Below are 22,985 nucleotides of genomic sequence, written 5' to 3'. Positions count from 1 at the left end.
GATAAAAAGATGAAGAACAACAAGTGGCATTTGCAGCTTATTTCACTTCTAATTTGGCTTTGCTTTGATTCATGGTATTCCCATTTGGCTTTGCTTTGATTCATGGTATTCCCATTTGCCTTTGCTTTGATTCATGGTATTCCCATTTGCCTTTGCTTTGATTCATGGTATTCCCATTTGCCTTTACGTTGATTCATGGTATTCCCATTTGCCTTTGCTTTGATTCATGGTATTCCCATTTGCCTTTGCTTTGATTCATGGTATTCCCATTTGGCTTTGCTTTGATTCATGGTATTCCCATTTGGCTTTGCTTTGATTCATGGTATTCCCATTTGCCTTTGCTTTGATTCATGGTATTCCCATTTGGCTTTGCTTTGATTCATGGTATTCCCATTTGCCTTTGCTTTGATTCATGGTATTCCCATTTGCCTTTGCTTTGATTTCTGGCTTTCTTGATTTTTTTTATTTACTGAGTGCAGTTTAAGAGCCCAGGATTTATCTGTCAGTCACTACAGGTGGTACAAGTTTTTTTAAGGAATTCAACTTCATGCAGCAGTGACTACTAGAAGATTCCCTAAACTGGAAGGTATCAAACATTCAATTTGTTTAGAGATTGCCACTGAGCATCCCTACTGACAAAATAATTGTCTCCTACGAACTCACTGGTAGGTTTATTGCCTGTTCTCATTACCTTTTGATACACTGTGATAGAATAAGATACTTGGGAATTTGATTGAAATGGGATACTGAGCAAGCATCTTAGAAAAGAGGGAAGAAATTATTCAAATGATTAGAGGTTAGACAAGTGTACAGAAACTGTACTTATGGAAATTGATAATAGCATGCAAGCTATTAAGCTGTTTTCGTCCCGAAAAACCAAGAAGCACAAATGAATACTCTCAACACCAACTTGGAAAATGGAACAAAACTATACAAAAGTCTGAAAGGAAGTTTTATTCAAAATTAAAACTAAGCTCTTTTGTCCAGATATATCTAGGACTTTATCAGAATCTAATCAATTAAGTATCTCACACATTTAAATATTACACATACTTAGTCACATTATGCAGTTCTACCCAATAAATGAAACAATATGTTCATCAACCCTAAGATACCTGTGAAACATTAATAAACAATTCAATATATCATGCAGTACCTAAAAATACTAGTAACAATACCTTGAAGTACATATGACCACAAAATATATAAATAATATATAAAAACTTGTGTGGAAGTCCAAACTTGGTCTAAATTACATACAAGGTTAGCACTTTATAAGATTTCAATTTCAAAATACTTGAAATACATAGCTGATCATTCATACCAGTATACATGTGGCCTAATCGGCCATATTAATTCTTTTTCCTCTATATAATCAACCTATGGTCCCCCTCTAGGGTTTTTATAAATTATTTCAACCCAATAAAATAAAAATTTGTGAGTGGAAAAATTCAAAATGTGCTCGTATAAAGAATTGTTCTGTTTCTTGTGGCTGATGTCATACATGTTTTCATATATGCAGTCTCTCAATCTCCGCTGAGTCTTGTCCACATAAAAACATGGACAGTCCTGGCAATGTGCAATATAAACTAAACCCACAGAATTTACACGTACAATAAAAGAAGTTTTCACATGTCTCCATTAACATTGTGTATCTTCACTAAGATATACTTGCAATGGGAGTAAGCTCCACATTTAAAAGTTCCTATTTTTTTAAAAGGTCCATCCTGATTATATTCCAAATAGTTTCTGATGGACCTCCCTTCCTACAAAAAATATTAGGTTGTTTACCTAATAAATCAAGGGCACCATCAACACAGGAAAAAATAATCAAATTCTTCTTCAGTATAGCCATAATATTCAGATGTTCCACAGTAATAGTGACAAATGAATTAGTAAAATCAGCAGTATGTAAACACCCTATCAGGGTCAACATTTTGCCCATATGTACCATTATCCCCTTTCTTTCTTACTTCCTTAAAATACTCTTACCCAAAGGGAAAGGATATTCCCTGGTAGACAACATAGCTTCCAGCTCTCTCATGCAGTGTGACAGGAGCTTGATGCCCTGTGCTGTCTGAAGCTGTGAGAGTATTTCCTTTGTTCTTATAAACTGGTGCTAGAATATTTAGTCTTCACTCATATGAACACCACCCTCTCTCCACACCATGATATGGATGATCAAAGGTCAATTCTTCCTTGATGCACAAAACCTCTTGATGGTATCTGTTGTGAATTCATCTAACCCTGCCATTTTAATCTCTGCTGATCTTAGAGTCTTTTCTGACCACTATCTGCAGCCATAGTGGTTTACAATAGCTATGTTGTTTACTAGCCTACAGAATGTTAGACTCTGCTTATATAATTAATATATTACTCTTCCTGGGTTCAGAGTTGCAGGAGAGTTGGTGCCTATCCTAGACTTCAGTGGGCACAAGGCATAGAACTCATCCTGAATGAACTGCCATCCCATGTCAGGACACACACACACAGACACACACACAGACACAATCATCAGGTGACCTATGGGACAAAACATGAACAACTACTGAAAACCCATGTGGACACAATGAAGATATGAAGACTCCACACATAAGATACACTGTTTCAAGTGCTATGAGTTAGACATGCTAATTTCTGTGCGACTGTGCCCCTCTATATACATTCTGTTCTTGAGTGTGTATGTTTGGTTTGTATATGTATGTGTGTGTGCATACATATGACTGAATGTTTATGTCTATGCACACTTTAGAAACTTCCCCTAAAAATTAATGAAATTGCAGTGCATAGCATACCTGTAGTACAAACCAGTTTCCTTCTCCAACTCTGGGGCTACAGAACAATATATTGTGGTCTGTGCACCTTCTACTGGTGACTTGGTGAATGGTTGCAGTAACTTCATGCCAATCTGCAGTGTTGAACTCAGGTGTCTGCTCAGTTCTGTGCGCACAACACCTGGATGTAGAGCGTAAACCGTTACTCCTGATCCTGTATGAAAACATAAAAATGTAAAGTGTTGTAGACATCCAAGATTAGTAAATTGATGCAATAAATGTAAATACCAGTAAGTTCCATACCTCTATTAAAAAGGTTTGGCTTTCATTTATTCAAAAGTTACTACAGAAATATTTGTTTGCCAACATTAGTAGACCAGCATGTCTACTCTGTGTGCGTTATATAGCTGTGGTCTGAGAATTTGCCCTTTACCTGCTGTTGTGTGAGCTCAGAGTTGGAATAAATTTGCAGGGGGTGTAGGGGGGCATTGCCGTGACCCCTGCATAAAATACTGGGTTTTTTTTTTGTCTGATTCAATCTAAAATAATTTGGTTAGGTTCTCTCTTCTGAGTGTTCATTGTTTAATGGAACAATTATCTATCTATATATCTATCTTTTGATCTAAAGCTTTGATGTATCTGTATATGTGTACAAAGTTCTTGGGTGTTTATATCATGGAGAACTTATCCTGGTCAGTCCAAGTATCCAGCACAGTCAAAAAAGCAAAGTAACGCAACACTTGCACTTTCTAAGGAAATTTAGGAAGGCAAATTACCAATCTCCATACTTCAGACCTTTTATAAGGGCACCATCGAAAGTGTCCTGTCCAACAGCATTAGTGTGGTATGGGCGCTGTAACAATCAGGATCGGAAGGCTCACAAGAGAGTTGTAAGGTCGGCAGAAAGAATCATTAGCATCTCCCTTATACCTCTGGAAGATCTACATCGACAGGGCAAAAAAGATTTCCAGTGATCCAACACATCCTGCCAATGGTGTCTACACTCGCCTCTCCTCAGGCAGGAGATACAAAAGTCTGCATTGTAAGACCACCAACTAAATAACATTTTTTTCCACTCTCCATTAGACTGTTGAATTCTTGGGAAAAACGAACCATGAGCCTTTTGAAACACTCAACCACTTCTGTTACATAACTAGCCTATCAAGGGGCTTATTTTATGGATGTGCAATAACTAAGTGCAATGCTAAGGTGGCTCACCTACACACTGAAGGACTGTAAAGTGCAATATACAAACTGTGCAGTAATTCAGTCTAATCATAGATATGCTACTATGGTTTCAATTTTACTTTGACAATATTGCCTTCATATTGTTCCTCGTCTCCTATTATTTGATGGGTGTGGATCACTGCTGCCCTACTTTACTTACTAATTGCTACTTATTAAATTTCTGCTGTGATATTTTATTAATTCTTCTCTGTCTATATGTGCAACTGTTTCCTGCATTGAGAACAAAGCATTGTAATTTCGCTCAGCTACACTGCTGTGTAGTTCTGAATGACAAAGTTTTCTTTGACTTTTGACTTAGACTGACAAACAGCTCAAAGTCAAGTCCGTCTCTATGATTAACCCTAATATGCAGTTTACCATAAAAGACCCTTCAAAATATTAGTACTTTTCAGACAAATTTGAACTGAATGTTTGGTAGGGTTATGGGTAGTACAGTGGAAAAGGAAATGTCTTTCCTTTTTCAATGTACTGTATGTCACTCTACTTTGTTGTCACCAAAATGAATGGTCGATTTGTTCTGGTTCATGTTTTTGTGTTGCCCATTAAACATTTTGACTATTCACTATATAACCACACACACACATATATAGATATATAATATATTACATAGAGAGAAAGCCTTTGATTATCTTTCTTCCTTTCTATACATGTCATGTGAAATTCTTTCCAACATTCAATGTCATGTACTGAAATGGCATTCAAAAAAAAGAATAAAATAGCTTGTAGTTTGGCCCTAAATATTCTGTTTATTGTTTTTAAAAGACGTCAAAAATCTGATTTTTTTTTTTCTGGTGACAGTCTGAGGTAAGTAAAGAGAGACAGAAAGAAATAGAGGCGAAGAAATATAAGTTTACATTAATTTATGTGCACCTTACTGAGCTGAATTTATAGGCTCATAGGTAGGTACTAGGCTATTGGACCAAGGGCCTACGTAAGCCTAGCCAACAAGGTTCCCTGGCTTACATCACCCAAGAAAGTCATTTTCCTGTGCCACTGTTGAGCAGAGACGCAGAAGTGATCCTCGGGGTGTATTTCCTATTTCCCATCCACTCATCAAGATTTTTCTTGAAGAGTGCTAATTTTCCACAGTATGGGAAGTCTCTGGGACAGGAATCTGTCCATCCAGCATGTCCTGTTTATTGTGGTGACAAGGTTTAGGTCCCTAGAGCATGTAGCTTGGAAGAATTGGGATTTGTTTAGGTGTAGCATGTCCAACAGCTCTAGGTTTGACATAGCTTTATATGTTAGGCAGAGATCACCTCAGAGTAGGCGATATGCTACAGAGTAAAGCTGGACTTTTTTTTTGAGACGGTCATTGTAGGACATTTGTTTGAGGCCAGTAATCCTCTTTGTGAGGTACTTCTGTGGCCTTTCCAGCTGCTGCAGAGGTCTTGTGAGGTACATTCCAAAAGGGGCGTTGTACTCTACAGTGGGTCTAATGACTGTCGAGTAGAGGGGAACAATGTTTTTTTCCTGGATGAGAACCCTTTTATGATGAGGTGTGCCACGTAGAAGGACTTCCTGACTACTGTGGTGATGTGACTATCAAAGGAGAGACTACTGTCCACCTGCATCCCGAGATCTCTTATCACACATTCGGTGTTAAGTAGATTGCTGCCTATGTGGTAGTTCATGCGTACAGAGCTTTTACCAAAGGGGATGACACTGCACTTTTTGGCATTGAGCTTGAGGCCATGGCTTTGACACCAGGCATCTGTCTCAGCAAGGCCCTTCTGTAGGATGTCCACATCATTTGGGGACTTGACTATGGCTCCTAGTTTGCAGTCCTCTGCAAACTTCGTTAACCAGAGGCCTTCTGTGTTAGCCTGTACTTCAGAGAAGTAGATACCAAAAAGGAGAGGTCCCAGGACTGAACCCTGCGGTACTCCACTTGTCATTGGTTTCAGGTCAGATTTGGAGTCTGCAACTTTTGCAGTGTGGGTTCTGTCAGTGAGCCAGTTGGCAACCCATCTTGTGATGTAGGGATTTATACCTAGTTTAGTGAGTTTAGCTATAATTCCAGAATGGGGGATGGTGTTGAAAGCCTTGGCGAGGTCAAGATAGGCTGTGTGAATCACCTTACCCTCATCTATGGCTTTGGTGACTGCCTCAAAGAAGTCGATCAGGTACAGAAGGCATGATCTGCCTTTCACAAACCTGAACTGGGTGGGATCGAGAGTTTGGAGGTTACCAATGTCTTTGTTTATGAGTTCCATGATGATACGTTCCATGGCCTTGCAGACCAGGCTCGTCAGGCTAATAGGGCGATAGTTCCTGGATCAGTGGTGGCTCTCCCTTTGTGGAGTGGGATAACTGTGGCTGTGCACCATTCAGTGGGCACAAAGCCTGTTGTGAGGCCATTATTGAACATGGTGCTTAGGTGGGGAGCTAGTTTGTTCTGAAGTTTGTGTAAAATGCAGCCTGGGATGTTATCTGGTCCCATGGATGCTGTGTTTTTGGCTTTAGAGAGTGCAGCTTTTACCTGCGTAGTTGTGATTACAGGGACTATGCATTCTTCCTGTATAGATATGGGCCATTTAGGGGGTGAGGGGGGTAGGATGTTGACAATATCAGTTGATTCTGTAATTTTCATGCCGTTGTGCTGTAACTCAGAGCAGATCTGGGTGTTGCCATCGAGATTCTTGACATAGCTATAGAATGCTTTGTGGTTGTCCTTAGAATTAGTGGTGATTTTGTTTTCGTAGCTAGCTTTGAAGGATCTTATAAGGGATCTCAGCATCTTACTGAGGCTGACCAGGAACTCCTCCATGCATGGGATTTTACTCTCTTTTGCAACAGTTTCTTCCTTCTGTTGTACAGTTTGTTTATGGCAGGGGACCACAAGATTGGCTTCCTTTTTTTTGGAGGATAGCATATTGGTTCTGTTTGGAATAGTATGATCCATGCACTTGTGTAAATGCTTATAGGGTGCATTTGTGTAGGATTCAGCAGTTGTAACTGTAGTGTCCATCTGCATGGGTGTCATGAAGTTCACCACTTCTGTCTTAAGAAGCATGAAGTTGGCTTTGGAGATTTTTTTTTACCGTGGTTTCATTAATGGGGGGTGGGATGTGGATATCAAGGGTGATTAAGCTTATGGTCGGATCGGACCAACGAAGAGTTGACTTCAGGTGAGGAACATCGGTCACTCATGTTGGTAATGACTAGGTCTAGGATAATGTTGCCCCTGGTGGAGGTGTGGATAAGTTGATCCAGGGCACTGAAGTTTATGAATTCCAGAAAGCGTTGAGCTAAGGAGTTGGTACACGACTAGTTTTCCCAATTAATGGTGGGGTAGTTGAAGTCACCCATTATTAGGGTATTTGGTTGAACCCTAATATTTTCCAGTACATCAAGAAAAGAAGAGTGGGAATCCTGGGGCATGGTGGGGGATCTGTAGCAAGCTACAATTTGGATTGCAGTTTTGCCCAGAGTTAGTTGCACTTGGATAACCTCGGATGCGGTATGCTGAGCAACTAGCCTGGAGGTGTGGATATCCTTAATGAATATGGACACACCTTCACCTTTGGTGTTTCGGTCCAGGTTACATGGCCGAAAAGTGTGGTATGAGTTCTAGCCTGGTAGTGCAGGGGTGCTCTCTGGAGCCTTGAACCAGGTCTCAGTCACTGCACAGATATCAATGTTCTCCATTTTAAGGAGTGCCTCGAGTAAGTGCATTTTGAGATTTAGACTTCTAGCATTGAGTAGCATTACCCTCAGTTTTTGCTTGCCTTTTCCAGTTACGGTGGTGAATTTGTCATTTGAACCTTGCCTAAAAAAGGCACTATAGGGGCAGCAAGAGCCTTAGCCAGTATCCAGATTCCATGGGGTGACAGGTGCAGACCATCTCTGGCAAAGCATCGTGGTCTGTCGACCATGTCATCCCAAGCAGACAGATACTGTATCCCCTTAGAATGACACCAGAAACTTATCCAATTGTTGACGTCCATCACTTTGTCCTTGTACTGCGGTATCATTCTGGGCAACAGCAGAATGCTACTCAGGGCTAGGGTCATACCTGCCTGGGCTACAAGATCGGAGAGCCCTTCCATGTCTCTTTTCATGTAGCCCAGGGAGGTACGTCTCAGGTCATTCACACCAACATGGACAATGACCTGAGTGCATGGGTTATGTTGGGGGATCCTGGCACCCGACAGGCAGCTGACAGTAACCTTTTCCTTGTTTAGCCTGGTGAGTGGGACGGTGTGCCTGACTATAAACTCACCTATGACTAGTGTGTTGGGTACGTTGTTTAGCCTTATTGGGTGTGGTTGAGTGGCACACTGAGTCTGTGGGCTAGGTGTCATTTGGGTTGTGTTGGGGGATGGAGGTTGCTTGCATTTCTGCTTTGGAGGTCTCTGTTGTTTAGACAGATTATTATTGAGAGCCTCTGCGAATGTTTTTGTTTTATGCTCTAAAAAGTACAATATTTTAATAACTGTAATTTCCTTCATTGTTTGGGGCAGTTTTGGTGGTGGTTAAAATTATTTTAACACATTTAATCCAAGATTACATTACGTACATATTTGATAAAAATCTAGAATTAGTAATTTGCTATGCTGAGTTGTCTTTGATCATAATTCAAGCCTTTTCTTGTTCCTCAACGCCTATTTATTTTGCTCTGAGAAATCTATTTTTTCCTGATATTGTCAAAATCTTGAACTCTTTTCAAGGTCATATATTTGTTCTTCATGCAGATTTATTTGCTTTTGAAAATGACAGGAAAACTATCACTATGTTGTAATTATAACTATTTTTGACCTTGAAAATAATGTAATCTAACTTATCATTTTTCATTTAAAATATTCTTTAGGTGGAACTATGCCTTATTCTTTCCTGCTCATAATCCATGGCATTGTACTGAATTTTTAAGGTGCTATACAGGTTGCTTTCTTTTTGTAAATTAGGAAACTAGTGACCCAAAGTATTCTTCAGAACGTTCAACTAGAAATTTACTTTTATCAATGGTTATGGCCGTTTCAAAAGGCTTACCTTGATGTCTAATTGTTTATTTTCATTATCAAGAAATTTAGGACCATATCAGTCATCTACTTTTTTTAAAATAATGAAAGGTTAAATTATGCTTCTTTACATCCTGAATTCAGATGGGCAGGTTTTAAGAGTTCACTAAAGACATTTCTAGTCAGTATGGTTTATAGGTGTGTACTAGGCTAATAGCCCTGGAGCCTTTACAAGCCTACCCCATAGGATTACCCTGGCATCATGCCGCCCGACCTTGGTTCCCATTGCCTCTGTCAAGGAGAGTCACTGGAGTGATCCCTGGGGTGAATTTAATATTTCCCATCCACTCATCAAGATTTCTCTTGAAGATGGCCAGTGAGGCACTCTGCTTGATATGTATGGGAAGTCTATTCCATAGCATGGGTAGCCTGTGGGTTATGAACCTGTCCCTCCAGCTTGTTCTGTTGATTGTAGTAATGAGGTTGAGGTATCTGGAACGTGTAGTATGGAGGGATTGGGATTTCTTTAGATGCAGCATTTTTAACAGAGCTGGGTTAGACATGGCGTTGTAAGTCAAGCAGAGATCACCTCTAAGTAGGCGATATGAGTTGGAGCTTTTGAGTCTGTCCATATAGGACAAGTGTTTAAGGCCTAGGATCCTCTTTGTGAGGTACTTTTGTGGCCTCTCCAGTTGTTGCAGGTGTCTAGGGAGGTACATGCCAAATGGGGCATTGTACTCTGATTGGCCTAATGAAGGAAGAGTAGAGGGAGACAATGACCTCTTTCTTCCTGGATGTAGAGGCATCTTTTTTTATAAAAAAAAACTGTGAAACAAAGTATGGTTGCTTTAAATTAAATGATTTTATATTAAAAGATAGATCTGATCAATTTATTAAAATGAATAGAAAAATATTCAAAGACAATGTTTAGGCAGACCAGCTGACTTGTAAAGAATACCGTTAAGCAATTCTGAGTAAGTCCCTGCTTGATGTGGGACAAAAGCTCTTAATATTTGTTGTTTGCAATACATTTTTTTAACTATTGGGACCCTTTTGGATTAATGGTATTTTTTTGTGCACTACACCTTTGGAAAGTTTATGACTTGTAAAGAAGCCAGATTTTAACCTATTTATGGCTTGTAGAGAATCCATAAATGTTGTAATAGTGAACAGCCAAACACTCATTCTCAATACCTGGCCAAAATAATGTTTCTAATCCCTTAAATGTTGTTCCTGTTGCTATGCATAATTGAACTTTCTCCTAAGTTTGCGCAAACTATATAATGATGGCTATCTGGTTAAGGATTTGGGGGTAAATGAAAGTTATGTACTTATGGTAATGATAGATCTGTGTTGTCTGTTTCCGTCCAGTTCAGTCAGTGGGTTATCTGAGCTGACTCTCATCTGAGGCCAGTCACTACAAAAGATTTCAGCTGTGGAGCTGCATTTTCTCTATGGATAAATACTTCACTCCTTCCTATTTACCCTAGATTGAGTTTGCTTCTTCCACAGATGAAACATACAAAAAACAAACACTCCAGGATCTTACACAGAACACCAAGATGGAATGGGGGGGGGGGGAGACAGTACAGCCACCCAACACCACCATCTAAACAACCTGAAGGAGAGGGGTAGGAGGGGAGGGATGGTTGAACCAAATGGAAAACAAACAACATGGATATATCATTATGGAATAAATATATAACTTTCATATCCAGTGTTGTCTTCTCTGTCCAGCATCAACCTGTGGGACAGAGTCCCCAGCCATGTATCATCCCAGGGAGGCCCTAGAAGAGAACATTCCACAGAATGGTGGAAACAAAGGAGGCTCTAAACCTTGACTGCACATCCGGTTTGTAATGGGACACAAACACGTGAGTACTAGCTCAAGTTGCAGCAGCACAAATATCATCAATAGAAGCTCTTTAGAAAAAGGCCATAGAAGTAGCCACTGCCTTAGTAGAATAACCATTAGGTTTAGCTGGCAATGTTTTCCTTTCAAATTATACCCAAATGAAATACAGACAGACAATTATATAGGGTTGTTTTCAACACTGGCTTGCCCAGCTGGGTCTTAGGAAATAAGAGAAAAAGTTGTTCTGACTTCCTGAATTCTTTGGTCCCAACAAACAAAATCTGAGTAGTCTATGAACAACTAGACAATGTAGCAAATATTCACCTTTAATGGAGATGTTAAAAAAATAAATAATCCGATTCAGTGTAGATTCTGACACCACCTTAGGCAAAAAAGAGGGATCAGTCCTATGGGAAACCTTATCCCTATGGAAAAGCAAATACAGAGGTCCTGAGGACAAAGCCTGCAGATCTGAAACCCATCTGACAGACCTAACCTCCACCAGTAAAATGGTCTTCTAAGATAGTAATTTCAAAGAAGTGGTGGCTGAAAGCTCAGAGGGTCAGACAACAAGTGAAGCATGAGCTGTAAACCCCATGGAGGAACAAGATCCTGAATGGGAGGTTGTAATAAAAACATATATTTCAAGAAAGTCTTAGAAATCTTCAGAGTGGCTATTACAATATTATCTCTGCCAATATGGAAATTTGAAATAGCTGCCAGTTGAACTTTGATAGTAGAATATCTCAGCCCAGATGAAAAAGGTCAGCCAGAGAATCCAACACAGCCTCAAGAGGGGATGAATAATAATCTAATCCCTTCAACAAAGCCCAAATTGCAAAATGTCTCCAATTACAAGCACATATCTTCCATGTAGAAGGTTTCTGAGAAGAGGACAGAATATTAACAACTCTGTCAGAGACCACGTGGTCAATCTGAGAGAGTGAAGATTGGGTGAGGGAATCCATGATGGATGAGAGATCAAACCTGGCATGGGGCTGAGGACCTAAGAAGGGTAATGATGAGGCCACAGGAAAGGCAGCCAGACTTGTCAAAGCCAGAATAGGGCAATGACAGTTAGTCACTCTGCAACAGGTTGCTTTCTGTAGAAATGTTATCATGAGAGGAGTATGTGAATATGTAGGAGACCTAGGGGACAAGCATACAGAACAGCATCCCCCTGTGATTCTCCCACTGGGGAGAACCAAGGCATAAAACTGCTGCACTTTCTCTTGGATATGGTGGCAAAGTGATCACAGAAAGTGGTGCCCCAGAGACAGAAGATCAATGCTGCTACATCTGGATTCAGAGACCAGTCATGAGGAAGAAGAAGAATGTTCTGTTAAAATAAGCTGCTACTGTATTGGTCTTCCCTGTGATGTACATTGCTATCGGAAACCACACAAAGATCATCACCCATTGCCAAACTTTTATGGCTTTCACACAAAAAAGGATAAGACTGAGTCCCCCCCCCCCCATTTTGTTTAGATACAAAACTGCAGACATATTCACTTGAACTGAGATTACACCCTTGAGAAGGCCCTAAAAGGCCTGCAATGCTAGGAGGGATGCTCTCCTCTCCAAGGCATTCATGTGAAGGTTGGCCTCGAATGTTGACCATGTCCCCTGATCCATCTTCCCTTTGAAATTCCCTCCCACTTGAGAAAGGAGGTATCCGTAGTGGCTGTGGCCTGAGGTTGGGGAAGAACAAAAGGTCACCCAGTGCCAACAGACATACAGGAAGACTCTAACCACCATCTGATCTGATCCCAACAGATGTTTGTTATGTTAAAAGAAATTCATTGGATGTGTTATGTATGACCACTGAATTGCTAACATCCACTGGCATATCCTCGTGTGGTATTTCACTAGGGGCACCAGGCAAACAGATGCTGCCATGTGACCCAACAGCCTCAGTACGGCAGAGGCCAGGGGCTTGTGAACATACAGTAGATGAGTCACCTCTGCATGAATTATTTCACCCTGTGGACTGGAAGTCTTGTTGTTTGAGACATCATATCCAAATGACATCCTATGAACTCCCAACACTAGAACACACTGTAGAGTGGATTTCTCATAATTTACAGTGATCCCTAAGGAGTGGCATAACTGGAGTAAGAAGTCTGGAGCCTTGACCAATGATGCCCTCATGGAGGCTGTGAGGTGGCAGTCATCTTGGTATGAAAAGACCTGGAATTCCTGCAGCCTGAGCCAAGGTAGCAACAGCAGCCATGCACTTGGTAAACACCCGAGAGTAGCGGTGAGACAGAAGAATAGTGCTCTGAACTGAGGATCGGCTCCTAACCAAAACTGCAAAAATCTCCTGGATCACCTTGCAATCTTTCTACAATGGTAAGAAATTGACTGAGCACATCCAGTCATACTTCCTCGGTAAAGGCAGAATGAACTGTTCAGTGATCATCTGAAACTTGGTTGGCTTCATATAATGGTTCAGTTTGTGCAGATCCAAAATTAGTAACTGATCCTTGTTCTTCTTTGGCACCAAAAAGAAAGTAGAATAGACCCTAGATCCTCATTCGTCTGATTGGCCCTCTTGCATGACTCCATTTATCAACTACTTTTGAATCTTGGATGCTGCATCTCTTCTCTGATGGCTTCAAACCACTGAAAAGGACTTGGAATTGTCTCTCAGTGGAAATAAAATTGAAATTATATAACCTTTGGATATACCTCTCAACACCCATGCATCCAAGTTAATGGTCTCACAAGATTTTGGGTGGAGAGCCAAGTGACCTCCTCTCCACAGACAGTGGTATAGTCTTTCAGGTACACTGAAAGAACCAGAGAATCCAGGGGAGAGGTGGAAGAGGCAAGGAGCCCTGGAAGCAGGGTGGCTTAGAGGCCTGGAGGTATGTGTTTTTCTGGCACACCCAATGTATGACCACAGGTCCAGACAGACAGTGGAGGACTAATAGTTGCTTCTGACCATTCTGCCTCTGGCCTGGAAACTATTCTTTCAATGGCATCAAAGGAAGAGGCCAATGCTGTCTACCCAGAGCTGACACCCCTTGGATCTGAGTAACCCACGCAGCCACCTGACTCCAGAGCCAACCAGACCTACCCAGACAAAGAGACCAGAGCTTAACTGTTGAGTGCTGAGGCTCCAAGAGGAAGCAAAGACTCTGAAAACTTGAGTTGATCCTGCCTTGGAACCCCAGACCTGAACTCCTATCTCAGAGGTGTGCTTTGTTCCAACATCATCGGAGTTGAGAGCACCAAGTTAGGGGGTCAGTGCTTGAAGTAGCCAAGCTGTTGTTGACAACCTGATTGGAGGCAAGGCAAACAAATCCACAGTTCGCCAAGCTGAAAGGCTTGAGGGAGGGAAAACAACCAGATGAAGCCAAACCATCAGATAATGGAACTGAGCTAGAGGAGATAAATCCTAGCTGAATCTGGACCTGCAAGAAAGACTGCATCACTTGCTTTAAATCCAAAGGTCTAAGGTTACCAACTGAGTGGGCAGACTGAGCTGATGAAGCCAATCATGAGAGCCTGGAAGCCTGTCAGCCAGTAGATGGGGGGCACTGATCACATCTCAGCCAAAGAACCCCAGATCTGAGGTGCAGAGGGAGATGATGTGGGCAAAACTCCCTTTGGGGTAACAGGAGAAAAAGGAGAATGGAACCTACCTGAACTTCCTCCCTTAAACCAGAAGAGACAGGAGAAAATCAACACTGAGGATCAACAATAAAACATGAACAAATGCGAATAAAACTTAGTAAGGAATATTTTAGAAGACTTAAATTAATGCTGAAAACAATGTTGACATCTAGGAACAAAATTCAGGCTATAAACCAACTTTCTCTTCCTGTCCTAACTTACAGTTTTGGAGTGACTGTCCCCAAAATGTGTTGGATAGATTAGACAGGAAAAGAAGAAGGATACTTCATGATTCAGATGATTTATGAAAATCAGTGCATACCAAGATTATATATTCCCCATTCTGAAGGAGGTATGGGCCTACTTGAAACTGATTACAATAATCCAGAAATTGTTCGGCTAGGTTCACTTCATCCCAATAAATGCAGCTAACAATTCTGTCCCTATGTCTGGAACATTCTCCCTCAGTTTGTTGGCCTGTCTCCACAGTGTTTCTTGTAAGAGGTATTCCTAACTACACTCTGATGCTTTGTCACACACCTCCATGAAGTACTCCTCTCAGGCAAGGAAAAGTGATTTCAGGTATAGATCTGCAATTGTGGGACTGTATACATATCTACTGACCTCACAACACCCAAATATAGTGAAAGTTTTGAAACATGAGGATTTTGTTCCTAGATGTCAACATTCCCTTCTTAGTCTAGCAGAAGCATATTGGTATCAACCGGGAATGGAACTCAAACCAGTAGTAGATAAAAAATTAAGCAGCAACTGAATGTGGCAAAAAACAACAAAAAAAATATATATATATATATATATAAGGTGGAAGGATCAGATGAGAAGGCAAGAAATGTGGAAAATGCATAAATATAGCTGCAAGTATAGAAAACACCTGGAAGAACCCCTTGTTGATTAGGATCGAACACAGGAATGGTTAAGGAGAGGTGAATTCAAACCAAAAGATGAAAGGTTAATATTGGTGGCCCAAGACAGTGGGCTTACTTGTACAGTGGTTTACAAAGTCCTTTGAATATGTGTGGGATAACAGACAAATGTAGGGTTTGTAAAACAAAATTGCAAACAGTCGCACACCTTGTTTGTGATATACTAATGGCAGAAGGACTGTATATTGAAAGGCATAATAATGTGGCAAGACTATTGCAATAGGGATTGGGCGAACATTATAATATTGAAGTAGCTGAAACACACCGGAAACATGAGCCACAAAGCATCATAGAAAATGGTCTACATCACATGGGATCACCCATTGCCAGCAGTTCAAAAGATAGATGCGAGAAAACCCAGATATAATGGTCCATTAAAAGAAGACAAAAGTAGCATTGATTGAAATCTTTACACTCAGTGACTACAGTGTCTTGCATACAGAGAAACACAAAGTCATAAAATATCAGGATTTGTAGGCAGAAACGAGAGCAATGTGGAAGAAAGATACCCAGACACTTCCACTAGTAGTAGGAGCGACGGTCTTATTAAAAAGAATCTACGATCGTATTTAGATAGGTTACCATTACATGTAACTCCATATGAATTGCAGGAGGAGTCATTACTGGGCACATTGTGGGTGTTGCGAAGAGCACTTCTGGCTGGCATCAAAGACTGAAACAATACTAATTTCATGAACTTTAATTATACTTTGACTTAGGAATGGGGTCCATTCCAGTCATAGTATTAGAAACCCAATAGATTTGGAGAAATGAAAAAAGGGAGACAGATTTCCCTGAAGTCAGAACTGTGAGTAGTGGGAATGATAAAATAAGAGGGCTGTGGAGTGTGTGTCAGGGACCGGAGGAGGACGCTTTCTGTCCTTCCAAAAATATATTGATTTTTTTTTCTATCTATAGTATTTGGCTGAAAACTGTACATGTTTAAGTTGTGTGTATTTTGCGTATTTGTATAAGGGTCTATATTATAACAATGAATGATCAGATGATTGAATGTTGTTATATCGACCCCTAAAGCCTGAAAATGCATAACAGCAAACAACCAGAACAGCGACCCCCCCCAGGGGTAAAAATCACTAAACAGTAAATGTAGTGGGGAGCATCACCCCCACACCCCGCCATGTGGGGGGCTGTGCCCCCCACACCCCCATACTTAAATATACCAACTATGATATTGCACTAAAGTGGAGGAAACAGCACAACCCGGATGGCCGGCCCAGCAATTTCTTTCCCTGGGAAAAAATTTGCTGTTGTGTCAGTTCGACTATTAGTGTTCGAACTAACAGCGTTCGATCATCTGATTGTTTGCTGAACTAAAGTAGACCCGTGTACTATGCTTCAAGTGATATTAGCCAGGGAACTGTAAAATGACCTATTTAGTTCAAGCAGACATAGTAGCTCCCTTTTTACCTTTTGCTAGATGCTTGTAAGACCCTCAATACTGTGGGCATTAATTCTACTTAAGATTTTAAAGACTTACTTTTACTACAGATATTAGGGTACTTTGTTGTAATCTTTTTACAGTGGTTTCTATTAACAGGTTTATCTCTGATCCTGTTTGTATTAAGGCTAGGATGAGGCCAGGTTTCCCTTTGACTCCCTATTTAGTTATTTAATTTGTATCCATAACCTTTATTTGTGTAACTACTTCCATTTCTATTTTTCTTCTTTTTATGACAATATAATTGTTGCCTATGTTTGTGGCATTGTGATTTTTTTCTCAGTCAAATATTAATACTCCTGTGGTTCTGTATATTACTGGCAAGTTTACAGATTATTCAAACCTTAAACATAATATTGATAAACCTTGTATTTTCCTCTGAAAAGTATTCATAAGCCTGTTAGGTTTTAAAATGTTTACCCTACCAGTTTTTTTTAATCTATGTAATATCAGGGACTGTACTATGTTTAAAATAGCCTTATGTTTAAAAAAAAAAATCTTACTGATGATAAGGAAGCAAAATAATCCTTACAGTAAAAGATGAGATGGAGAAACACTCCCAGGGATTCATTAACAGTGTCCACATGTCGCGCTGAAAATGACATGTTAGGCCATCTTTGTGTAATGAGCAGCACTGCCCATCGAGTATGGAAGATGCCAAGCCACCCTACCTGTTGAGCAGCGCCTACTTGTGGCCAGAACAGATGCTCATGGCCACAATGAGGTGCAACAGGCCTCATGTAGACTGTATAAAGGCAGGATTCTAAACAATCCTAAGCTCAGTAAGTGGGAATACTAGCAATGGAATAACAATAGATAGGGCAACTTGGAATACATGAAAGGCAGGGGAAGATTAAGAAATGAAGCAGGGGCAAATCCAGAAATAATCATGGACAATCAGGGACACATTTTCAAATGTAAGTACTGTTAGCTTGAGGTGGTGACAGTATAAGAGAGAGTGCAAATTAAAATACATTTCCAGAAGTGAAAGAAGTTTACACCTCTAAGCAGTGTCATGGTAAACTTTTATGTAAAATTCTTCATCTTTCTACAAAGGTCACACTTTATTACAAGGGATTAAGCGGTATGGAGCTAAAATAGTCAAACTCATAGACATATAGGTGTGATACAAGGAGTCATGGAAACAGGATACAACAAGACGTTGCATTCACTGCAGGTACTAAAATGTAGGAAATTCAGTAGCAATGTCAGGTGTATCCATACCTCTCAACTGAACAGATTTTTGCAGAAAGTCCAGATTTTTGCCTCTTATTTTTGGTCTGTTCCTCATAAAAGTTGTGGTTTTCTGGCAAATCACTGAAATTTGAAGTCATTAAATAATACTAAATAATGACAGACATTTGAGTTTCAGACTTTATATCCTTCAGAAAATACATAATAATGCAAAACCTGTTATTCTAGCAATGTTTTAAGTTTATAGGAGCAATATTTAAATTCTGTCCCTATTTTTGGCCCTTTGTCTCCCCATTCTTTCTGGGTTTGTCCAGATTTCTTGCACTGAGAGGTTGAGAGGCATGGGTGTATTGTGACATAAAACACAGGCAGTAAATGTTTAAAATGAATCAACTGTGATGTGTGCACAGGTATGCAAATAACACAAGTGTAAAAATTCCCATGTCTTACATATGTTGAAGTAACACTGCAGGGGTAAGGGAAACTACATACATAAAATTTGTGGACAAATTAGGAAACATAATGAAAACCAGTGCACGTAATACCTGGATAAGTGCTGCTATTTAAAACAATAATGGCAGTTGTGGCAGCAACATGCTGGGGAGTATAGGATTTGGGATAGTTAATACTTCCCAAATCAGTATGGGAAACAATACAGAAGGACCTGTCACAGAAACAAAACTGTGACTTTGAAAGGCACAACAGCTAAATATTATACTGAAATGCATTTATACGGATGCATAACTCTAACAGCCAAGATGTAATTACATGCAAGTTGTGGGATGTGCCATGAGAACTATGAGTGTATACCAAGATAGAAATCCTGGAAGACGGGAGTCATGCTGAGGCAGTCCATTAACATCAAGGTTGCTTTCCTACGAATGTCAGCGTATGCCTACGGACATGGTTTGGTATTTGTGAAGGGAAGAGAACCCAAGATAGCTAGCCTCTGGGAGAAGTAATCACTACCAAAATGTGCCTGTTATCAGTCAGTGTGTAATGCCAACAGCTACAGGTCCCATTTTGATGCATTATATGTGTTAGTAGGGCAAAGTTCCTGACGCTGCTACACATACGCAACCTAGTGAAGTCTAACAAACTATACCTCTGAAGGCAGTAAACTATAAATTCTAAACCCAGTAGGTTGCCTCAGATGAGCAATATGCAACACATCCATAATACCTGGATCACAGTAGATAACATACCTCACACCAGCAGGCCTTAGGTGAACTGGCACCTTAGGTGAAAAGCTGCACTACACCACTCACGCTCAAGGTAAAGACCTTAACCATTGGGTCAAACCTGCCCCTTGCACACAAACACACACACACACATCACTTGCTGTCCCTGGTCCACACCTCCCATCTTGACCTATCAACAGCATCCACATTACTTTTTCTTCCTTTTTTCACATTTTGTTTTGTTCTTCACTTTATTTCTTACATTTATTCTTTCCTTTATTCAACACATCCTAAGTAGGCAAGGCTGCACTTGAAAGACCCCCAGAAGCCATGGGAGTTCTAGATTTATGAGGTACATTTCAGAGTTGCAACGTTTTCATTTAATGATCACCAGGGTTATTGTTCAGGCTAAGGACAGAAATTAAGTGTTCTTCTTCTTCTTTGCTTTTTCCTGCATACTTTCATCACCTCCTAACTGAGAAGGGCTGTACTATACTGTGAAGCAAATAATTAAATTAAGTTAGGGGACTGGGGGCCACCAGGGCCCCAGAATGCTTGGAGCTTCTTTATGCTGTGAATTGCATTTTGGATTTCTTTTTGACAATCTTTTTCATCCAAGTTTTTACCGTGTCATGATAAAATTAATAATGGCTACATTAATGCATTTTTGTTTCTCACAAACAGTAGTCACAGCTTACATTCTAGTTTCCCTCACTCCAAAGTATATTAGTTCTACAAAACCAGAATTCCAACAGCAAAACAGCAGGGCCATTCAATTTTTCCTCAGACAGCGCCAGTATCCGCTGCCTGCCATGCCACTCAAATGTCCAGAATTATGCAAAATATACATGATTTCTTCTCGTAGTTTTTTGCCCTGCCCCTCATATTTTTTTTTAATTCTCTTCTAAATCACTAAAGATTAATTAGTCAATTATGCCAACATTAGAAGTTCATCCTTCTTAATGTTCAGTAAATGTATGTCGATGTAAAATGTGAAGCCCTAGTAGCTTTCTTCAAGTAAATTAGAGTAATATTTACAAAAAAATCCATGATTACTGCCCTTATTTTTGGCTTATCCAAATACTTGATCAAAGAAGCTGAGATGTATGCTGCATAACATCTGGTTTGACCCTGCCAGGATAATAATAAAAAATGAGTTACTTGGTTACATCTTAGATCATCAAAAGTCCTCAGGAGGAACATCAGCACTGTAACTGACATACTCCCATTTGTTCCACTAATTTGTTAACCTCTGACTTTCCATGCATACTGTATAGTCTTGTGGCTTTAGGCTGCACAATGAACTGCTTTTGGTGGTATGGTAAAGTGCTGACATTTACTCTTGATTTAGCTACAGCTTGAATGTCACGCTGCAGCTAAATCACGATAAAAACATTGGCATTCACCATTCCACTGAAAGTAGTAGAGCTGATAAGAAAACAGCTGCTAATATCGTTAATGGGGGCTTCCATTACCCCCACAAATCTGCCACTGATTTTAAATGGCTTAAAATAATTAGGACTCTTTAGGACTAGAAATGCTTATCTGACTGTTGAAGACTCTCTCTGGCTCATACCATGTCTTCAGTGATTGACTTTTCACTTCTCTTCATGGACCACACCCATGGCAGGCAGCAGCACAGGATTTTTATGACACTGTCGGAGAGTCGTTGCTGCTTGCTTATTTTATTACAAAACAGTTCTTAGAGCTCCTCCAGCATCATACAATCAGTATAGTTAATAGTAAGCCCTCTGTGACTTTCCTGAAGACTTCTTTCTTGTTCTCTACCTTCTCGCCTGCAATGTTTTCTTTAAGTGGTGCGATTTACTGACTTATCTGATTGGCTGCCTGCAGCCTGATTCTGCCCTATTATGTTGTACACCAAGACTGAAAAAAAAAAGTTGCAGCTAAGAATGATCTCCTACAGTGAATGACTGGTACTTCATGACAGACTGTCTGTGAAGACTATTAATTGGCATGTACTTGAGAGACCTGTATATTTGACATGCACCATTGCAGTGTATTTATTTATTAAAGTACTTTAAGAAAATAAATAAGTATTGTAAAAGAGTCCTTGTCATGTCAGCCAGAGCACCACCCTAGGCATCCTCCTAGTTGGTCTTTGCATAAGACTGACCATGCCCTCACAGACATGTACAACAGTACCTGCAGTAAGAGATTTGTATAAACTGGTTGACGTTGCATACAGTAGGTGTACCCCAGCCTGTAACAATATTGGTGTCCTCCTTGCATCAGTCACTACCTTCACTGTGTAGTCATCAGCTGAAGCTTATTGCTGGAGGAAATTTCTCAAAAGTTTTTGCCACAAATCAAATCATACTAACTATTTCACGGTATTCATTAGTTAATATGTATTCTGCTAACTGTTGTGCAATGGACTACGTCATTATAATCATCATGCTCATAAGAAAGTACAGCAATTACTGTCTGAATCTCAGCTATACATCAGAAACAGTAACAGACTATGATAACAGAGGTACTATAGCTCTGTGTGTCCAGTACGTTGCATGACATGCATCAATATCTGTTGAATACAGTATGATAGCAAGTAAGCACATCAAACTAAAATAATAATAATAACAACAAAAGCCATACACCACTTGATTAGAGCATATGCAGTGGGAGTCAAGTTTCTATTGACCTATGCTCTAACTGCAGACACCACCCAAGAAATCATATCACAGTTTTCAGACTACACACCCTTGAAGGGAGAGCCTAAGCATTGTGTTTGAATGCATATGGCCTCCATTACAGGATCACACAATTTGGTCTATATCTCTGTAGTTATAAAAGTGTACAGTAAATAAAACTGCAATCATCAATTTCCTTTGAGAACCTAGTCCTGAGTGCTGCCACTCTTACACACTCAGTATTTATACCTTGCCAGACTTGAACACCTGCCTACCTTTATTTGTAGTTCAGAGAGCTGTATATAAACAATTGACACCACAGACAGAACTGGATATGAATTATCATGAAACACACTCTTGAAGGGATTACATCAGCAATTGTTCACAAAGGTTGTACCTTCCCTAAAATGTATTCTGTGCCTCAGAATCCTTTGGCCCCATTAGTATTCACAGTAATGTGTGGTTGCATGTCAGTATCTGTTGGATAAGCCAATCCTGACTGTCACTGTTGTCTTCTGCAGTTGCATTACCAAATTTCAACCCTTGCCTATCTAGGCCCACAGTGTAGAGAACTGCATATTCACTGCTGATACCAAGCAAGATCAGTATTTTAGTCATCAGAATCCACAACAGAATAGATTAATTCAGTGGTGTGTTTGAAGCCATATGACTCACAAAAGAATGTTTGACTTATCAAAATGATGTAGTCATGTAACCATTTGTCCTATGTTGATTTATCTACATCACAGCTGTTTAACTCTTTGACACACAGTTCAGTTCATTTGTTATATACCCACAGTAGATGAGAATAGCTGGATATGGACTGCTATGTTGCTGTCTCCACACTTTATACAGCTGTGTATTAACTGCTTCTGCACCAGGAGACTTTAAACTACAGTTGTCAGAAAGCACTGACTTCAAAGTCTGGCTTAAACATTGTTTTGGAATGGTCAGGTATCCCCCTAAAATGTATTTTGAAGGCATGAAAATCCTTTAGCTACATCAGTCTTCTCACAAATATTAGTCAACTACATCAGAAGCTGTAGCTTAATGCACTTCTGTCCATCACTATTGTTGAACAAGCATGCATTACTTGT

General features: G+C 40.0%; 1 protein-coding gene across 2 annotated transcripts in view; it reads right to left on the bottom strand.

Annotated features, from left to right (window-relative positions):
- The window catches only part of LOC122796479 (retinol dehydrogenase 12-like), a 496,486-nt gene that overhangs the window by 112,651 nt on the left and 360,850 nt on the right, over nucleotides 1–22,985 (bottom strand). For both annotated transcript variants that reach the window (XM_044064989.1, XM_044064988.1), the window contains one exon: nucleotides 2,796–2,988. In XM_044064989.1, the coding sequence (XP_043920924.1) occupies nucleotides 2,796–2,988 (193 nt within the window). The remainder of the gene's footprint in view (nucleotides 1–2,795; nucleotides 2,989–22,985) is intronic.

Source organism: Protopterus annectens, chromosome 3.part0 (genome assembly GCF_019279795.1).
Source record: "Protopterus annectens isolate FY-2018-M chromosome 3.part0, PAN1.0, whole genome shotgun sequence".
Taxonomy (NCBI): Eukaryota; Metazoa; Chordata; order Ceratodontiformes; family Protopteridae; genus Protopterus; species Protopterus annectens.
This window is presented reverse-complemented; position numbering and strand designations above follow the sequence as displayed.